We start from the raw sequence: 7,193 nt of genomic DNA on the forward strand, positions 1-7,193 counted from the left end.
AGGATCGAGCTGAGTTTTTGATCGGATCGGGCCTAAATGCGGATCGAGCTTAAATCCGAGTTTTTACTAGATCAGCTTAGGCCGAATTTTTATGAAAAATATATGTCTCGTTAAAACCCGCATGACAGATCGGACCGGTCCAGACTTTTTTCGAATTCCTTTTAATCTAATGGAACGAATTTTTTGAATTCGTATTTTTGTGCGCATCTCTAGCCCCGACTCATTTTTCTTACTTTTATGATTAGAGTACCAGCGTGGTTTTCCTTTGAACAATATATTTCTTTTTAAAATTTGTAGAAATTCAGTACTAATCAATAATAATAATATAAACTGAATTAGAGTTTAATACTTATTTTTTTAATATTTTAATTTACAATTTCAATTAATAAAAAAATCGTGAAAATATCTTTAATCGATATAACTCAATCAAAGAAAAAAGATTTAGACCCGGACAAATGGTGTAAGAGACCGTAACAGCTGAATTAGATAGAATCCGAAATATGTAGTGCCTATATATTGTATAATTATAATTATAGTGAGAGCGAAAGTTGAAGAGAGAAGAATAGAGAAATGGGGCACTCGTATATCCCGATGCAAAATTTGAGAGATCACCCTCAAGATTTCGTTTTCTTTCGCCATTGCTAGCTTACTCTCTCCTATATTCTCAAGTTTCTACATCTGGGTTCTCTTTTTAGGTGCCAAATCTCTCTCTCTCTCTCTCTCTCTCTCTCTCTCTCTCTCTCTCTCTCTCCCTCTCTCCCTCTCTCCCCCTCTCTCCCTCTCTCCCTCTCTCTCCCTCTCCCAAATCTCCCTCTCCCAAATATTTCCCTCTCTCTCTTTCTTGGTATTTGGTATTTATTTTTTGCTTTACAACTTTACTGCATTGCTTTTTTTAATTTCTTATGTACTCGTTTTTTGTGCTTCACTTTGTAATCTGATTGTTTGCTTTTGTCATTTTTTCTTATGAAATGAGTTTCTTTCTTGTTCTTGAATTTAAAAGGTGTCGAGTTCTTATATTATGTTAAGTTAACAATTTCAGTGGGAATATATATCTTTAACAATGTGATTGCTTCATTTTGTCAGTTTTATTTGAGCTTCTTGTCGAATGAGTTACTCATATCTGTAGGGTTCTTGAATTTGAATTTACGAGGATTTTAAACTCTCTTAATTTAGCTGAATGAATGTAGGTTACCAATTTTTGTAACATTGGAAATGGATCAGCTATCTGAAAAAATGTAATCGTTTGATTTAGTTACTTTTGTATTGACTTTTTTTTTATCAAGATGATTTTTTTTGTTTGTATTGTTTAGGATTACCTCGAGATTACCCAAGTTACCAATTATTATTATTATTTTTGGGTTAGGTCAATTACAATAAAATTTAAATACTCATACACACACATTAAAGTAGTAACTTTTGTAACACAGTAATTGGATCATTAACATTTAACAATTTGGTTTGATATCTGTCAGCTTTGTGTATGGACAAGGAGGTAATGACCAAGGTGCTGTATATAGTTGTGGTGGATGACGTGAAGAAGAGTGAGGAAGTCGATGGATCGTTTAGGTACACGCGAGCTGTTCTTCAGAGTACTTTACAACTTATGGGTTGTAAAGCTCGCCATGCTTTCAAGGTAATTAATTTTAATGGGGATTGGATTAAATTATCTATCTTTCTGTGAGTCCAGTCTTTACAAGTAAGCAATTTATACAAGATTTTTTTTCCTTTGGTGGATCAGTGACAAGTTGTCATTTTGGAACTTAAATTCGAAAAAATTATATGTTTATACTGCTTTGATAGATTGTATTTAAAATTAGTTCAAGGAACTTAAATTCAAACGAGCAAGTGTAAATAGTGTAGATTGTTTTATCATTTTTGTACTTGTTACGTTTCAATTTATGGAGATATTTTATATCTTAATCTTTGCAATCTGATATCTCTAAATTGTTCATATAATTTACCCATTTGTTCTCCATGTTTTCTAATCTTGTTACATTGGTATATACTGAAGATGATCCGAAATTCTCAGACTTCAATAAACGACCCCCTTCCATATAAACTCGTCCCTCATCCAGAATCTCTTTCCATTTATCCATTGTATCTTTTTTTTGTGGTATTGAATGCTGTTTTGCATTTGAACAGATTAGCCAAAGGGTTTTTGAATTGATGAAGAGTGAATGTGTTGGAGATGCTTCCGTTTCTGCGGGTCTCCTGATATCAGGATTAGATGCCTTAAAGATGTGTCCTCTGAGAGAAAATAATTGTGGTACCAATCAATTCTCGGAGAAAACAAGTAAAGGAAATCATTTGGTGTTAGAGGTTGATAATAAAAGTAAGAGTCAGCCTTTCGAATCATACAAAAAGCGCACTACAATTGTTGTGAAAAGGAAAACTTTTCTAGATGTTGTATGTGAGGCTCTAGCTGAGTACAAGTATGTGGGTCCCAACCAGAGGGCGGATTTGGTTTTAGCATGCAGGTAGAGTAGATATCTCTTAATTTATTTTGAAAAGATACATCTAATTATAATACCATTGATGGAGAAAATAAATACATTTTGTTTCCCTGGTAAATTTCTTTAATGCAGTATATTTATACGCTCTTTAACTTTGAGTTATTAATGATTTTGTTCACGGTAGCATTCCCTTAGTAGTACATACATAAATTCAAAAAATCTGTTAACCTATTCATCCTTATAGGTTTTACTAATAAATTGTCTGTCCCAAGTCAAATAGCTTACTGTATTCCCCCTTGTTTCTTTGTTTCCTGCAAGTGATCTGTGTTCTGCAGTATGTACTAATATCTTGCGAGGTACGTCTAGAAATCTAGATTATTACATAACCTAGTAAAAAAATTACTTTTCAGAATTCGGGAGAGGAAGGAATCTGTAACTGTGTTACTGTGCGGCACTAGTGGCTGTGGCAAATCTACTTTGTCTGCTCTATTGGTATATTCATTCTATATCTAAATATCTTTTTTTTTCACTATGAAAGCTTCTATAAATAAGAGTGTTTATATCATTTGTCTTGTTAAATAATAATTCTCTAACTTATTGTTTTGCATGTGTGTTTGTTTCTCTTAGTTTTTAAACAATGATTCCTAACTTGTACGATGCTTAATTTGTGGCCTGATGCTGCTGCATGAGCTTTATTTATCAAAAATCCTGCAAACCGTACTCAGTTTTTTGTTGTAACCTTTTAAAGTATCATTATATAAATCTGATATAGGTAGATTATCTTCAACTCTCTGGGAGCTACATTACTGCCCAGTTATTACTATAAATTTCTAAAAGCGCATGATTCTCATGCAGACTTTGAATTCTTTTGCAGGGTAGTAGATTGGGCATTACGACTGTGATATCTACCGACTCAATTCGCCATATGATGAGGAGTTTTGTTGATGAAAAAGAGAATCCCTTGCTCTGGGCCTCTACCTATCATGCTGGGGAGCACTTAGATCAGGTAGCTGTTGCAGAAGCTAAGGCCAGAAGGAAAGAAAAGAAATCAGCCTTACCTCTCACACATTCAAGTAATGATATATTATATGGTTCCATGAGTGAAAATGCAGTCCCAAAAGAAGGTCCTAGCACTACTGAATTATTAAGTTCCAAACAGATGGCTGTTGAAGGATTTAAGGCACAAAGTGAGATGGTCATTGATAGTCTTGATAGATTGATCACTGGCTGGGAAGAGAGGAAAGAATCAGTAGTTGTTGAGGGTGTTCATTTGAGCCTTAACTTTGTGGTAATATCTCTGTCCATATTCGACATTTTGCAAGAATAGTTTTCCTTCTTTGGTAGTAAGTAATTCCAGTTATATTGCTTATGCAGATGGGACTTATGAAAAAGCATCCGTCAATCGTACCATTCATGATATATATTACTAACGAAGGGAAACACTTGGAACGATTTGCAGTCCGTGCAAAGTACATGACACTTGATCCCGAAAAGAATAAGTACGTAAAATATATTCGAAACATCAGAACAATCCAAGAATATCTCTGCAGAAGGGCTGATAAGCATCTGGTACCAAAGATAAATAATACCAATGTTGACAAAAGTGTAGCAGCTATCCATGCAACCGTTTTCAGTTGCCTACGAAGGCGTGAGTCAGGGGAGCAGCTTTATGACTCCACCACAAACACTGTTACTGTTATTGACGAAGAGTACAGGAATCAATGTGTTGCAAACTCTGTTAGTTCCAAAGGAATGTTTCAGCTAATTCAGAGGCAAGGTTCTAACAGGCATATGATGGCTCTTCTAAACACTGATGGTTCTGTTGCAAAGGCTTGGCCTGTTGAATCGGTAGATGGTAACGGGAATCCAATTGCTGGTCATTCAACTGAGAATGGAGTTGGGAACCCTCTGTATGGGCCACTGCAGATTGGGAAGGCGGAACCTGTAAATCTGCAGTTTGGTCATTTCGGAATCAGTGCTTGGCCTTGTGATATTGGCGGTACAAGTCACGCCGGTAGCATTGACGACTCAAGGGGCGAAGGAACCGAAAATGGGAGTAAATATTACTCCTCTTGCTGTAGCTCACCAAGGTTCTCTGATGGAAACACCAAGGAGGTAACCTTCCGTTTACCTATCTTTTGAGATGTTACTTTTATCTGTTTAAGATGTTACTAGGAAGAATGAAGAATGCAAGTAACATTGGCCAAGATGACTGGAAGCAAAGTGCCAAATAACTGTTAAACTTTAGTCAATGGGAAAATACTTCTGCAATTGCAGTCTCACTTCCTTCTGATCAAACCTTTTTGTCTATAGTGATACTAGTTTTCACTTGCATATCCTCTCTTCGATCTGCTTTCAGCTGATGGAAGAACAATCTGTGGATGGTAGTGATGAAGAGATTGATGACCCGCCTAACGTGGATAGCGATGAGGATCTTACAGATGATGAACATAAGGACAATCTGGATGAGGTAAGCACCTTGTTTGCTGTATGAGAAATATACTGCGGTAATTTTCTGAATCAACTACTATGTTTTTTAAACCAAAATAAATGGAAAGAAAAGGGCAAGAGTGTGTGAATGGTTCACTAGCAAAGAAAGATAGAAAACTAAGCACAGGCAGAAAAAATTGTTGCAATCTATATGATATGCCCTAGCCCTACCTTAAAAGTAAACAATATTTGTTGCAAGTGTCTTGTATCTATGGAGATGTTTTTTCTTTAAGGGTTACTACCATTTCGACCCTCAAAATTTCCTCAAAAATACACACCAGCCCTCAAAGTAAAAAAAAACATACTTCCAGACCCTTAAAGTTTGGCACTTGTACATTCCGACCCTTGATATTATCTTTCAGAATTTTTTTGGATAAATATTAGCTAGTTAATACCAGAAAGGTAGTCACGGGGGGGGGGGATGCATAGTAAAAAAGTATACCTAGGAGCACCACTGCAACAATCAATCAAGTTACTGAAGATGTTTTCAATGCTTCTTATGCACTTGTCACTAATGTAACCATTTCGAAATCGCTCCCTAGATAATGGAGGGATCCTAGAGACTGATGCACGTAGAGAAGAAAACAAAATTAAATTAAGTTCTTAACTATATATTGCAAACTTAGGGGGAAAATAGGGAAAAAAATTCCGAAAGATAATATCAAGGGTCGGGATGTACAACTGCCAAATTTTAAGGGTGCGGAAGTATATTTTTACACTTTGGGGGCTGATATGTATTTTCGGAGAAATTTTGAGGGTTGAAGTGTTAATAACCCGTTCTTTAATCTAATTTTCTTGTATAGATTCAGTAAGAATATAAAAGAAGAATTTGTAAGCCTTGGCTGTTTTGCTACACTGGTGGATGGTCAAGTAGTAGAAAGTGATCTGAAATATAGAATTACCAAAGTTTTTCTCTCTAAAACAGATAATATTGTGCCATTTCTAGCATGTAATAGAGGTTTTCTTTCCCCCCGCCCTTTGTTGCCCCTGTCCTCTTATAAGCCCCTGTCCCCGTGCCCATATTCAGCAACAATGTATATTATACTTGTAGCTGATAATAGTGACATATTTTATTGCACAAACCAATATTTGAATCCCAATTATTTCAGCTATAAATGAATCCCCCTATTTGTATAAACAACAATAGTAATATGCTATAAAGATAAGACAGTATCTATGATGTACAATTTTTGGTTAAAACTGATGGTCACAATCAGTCTTTATTAGTTTTTTAATCAATTGTCACCTCAATTGAAGTTATATGGTCCTCCATTTATCATTAATTTCCCTTTTATTCTGCATCTATTAGGATTTAAATTTGTGCACTTGATTTTCTTGTTGACATGGTTTGCTCTTTGATGCCATTTCTCTCTTTGATAGATTGAAGGATCAGTGGATGAGGAATCTACGAAATCGGATGAGGAGTACGACGATCTTGCCTTGCAGGATATTGACGAGAACACTAATTGGTCTGGCAATGATGAATTACATGAGAATACACCTGCGGTTTTCTTGGCCAACCAGTCAGGCCACGGGCATAGTAACATCCGTAGAGATAGATACATAAAAAATCTTGATACTTTCTTGAGAACAAAGAGTGATACAATGTCTGCGTCAGCACGGAAGAATGTATCATCAATTCGAAATGTCAAAACTAAAAGACGGACACGTAGTATCTCCTCAACCGATAAGGACGGGGGGAGTATTTCAGAATGGTCTGCTTCTTTTAACAGCAATGCAATCTAACAGGAAGCCAACACAACTTCAGTCTTTTGCAGTTGTACTAATTTTCATCCTTTGTGCAACTTTTTTGAACCAACCTGCCAGTTATTTTTTCCATTAGTTTACTTTGTTCAAAACTTGCAAATGAAAAATCTATTTACATAACTGGTATATCCAATGTCATGACATACTTATTAGGTGTAACAGAAATGCTAGCTAACCTCATAAATTTTATGGCATCATACAAAATGTTTACAATTTGGTTTTGAATATCTATCTAACCTCATTAGGCAACTTTGCTTAATCACTTGTTTTGAACGCCACTTGTTTTGGGGTTTTTGGGGTTTTTGGGGTTCATACTCAGAGGAAGTGGCGTCCTGAGTTAATTTTTGAATTAATGTGTTATCATTTTGTTAAAAATCTAGAGTTAATTTTTAGGTTAAAGTCTTACTTCCTCCTTGGTTTACCACCTATTTAGAGACTTTAATAAAGTATATTTTTATAATATTTTTTTATAATTTTTTTTTG

At 35.4% G+C, this 7,193-nt stretch overlaps 1 protein-coding gene across 2 annotated transcripts; it reads left to right on the forward strand.

The window, feature by feature from the left end:
* The first annotated feature begins 519 nt into the window (after positions 1-519).
* Positions 520-6,830, forward strand: LOC141698211 (P-loop NTPase domain-containing protein LPA1 homolog 2-like). 2 transcript variants are annotated; one of them, XM_074502867.1, is made up of 8 exons: positions 520-695; positions 1,473-1,633; positions 2,143-2,477; positions 2,864-2,945; positions 3,328-3,741; positions 3,828-4,568; positions 4,813-4,923; positions 6,324-6,830. In XM_074502867.1, the coding sequence occupies exons 2-8, from the start codon at positions 1,481-1,483 to the stop codon at positions 6,687-6,689; spliced, it is 2,202 nt and encodes a 733-aa protein (XP_074358968.1). In that variant the 5' UTR covers positions 520-695; positions 1,473-1,480; the 3' UTR covers positions 6,690-6,830. The 2 variants fall into 2 exon arrangements, with proteins under 2 accessions (XP_074358968.1, XP_074358969.1); XM_074502868.1 differs by lacking the exons at positions 2,143-2,477; positions 2,864-2,945 and having other exon boundaries at positions 522-695.
* Positions 6,831-7,193: the final 363 nt, after the last annotated feature.

Source organism: Apium graveolens, chromosome 11 (assembly GCF_009905375.1).
Source record: "Apium graveolens cultivar Ventura chromosome 11, ASM990537v1, whole genome shotgun sequence".
In the NCBI taxonomy this organism is placed as follows: Eukaryota; Viridiplantae; Streptophyta; class Magnoliopsida; order Apiales; family Apiaceae; genus Apium; species Apium graveolens.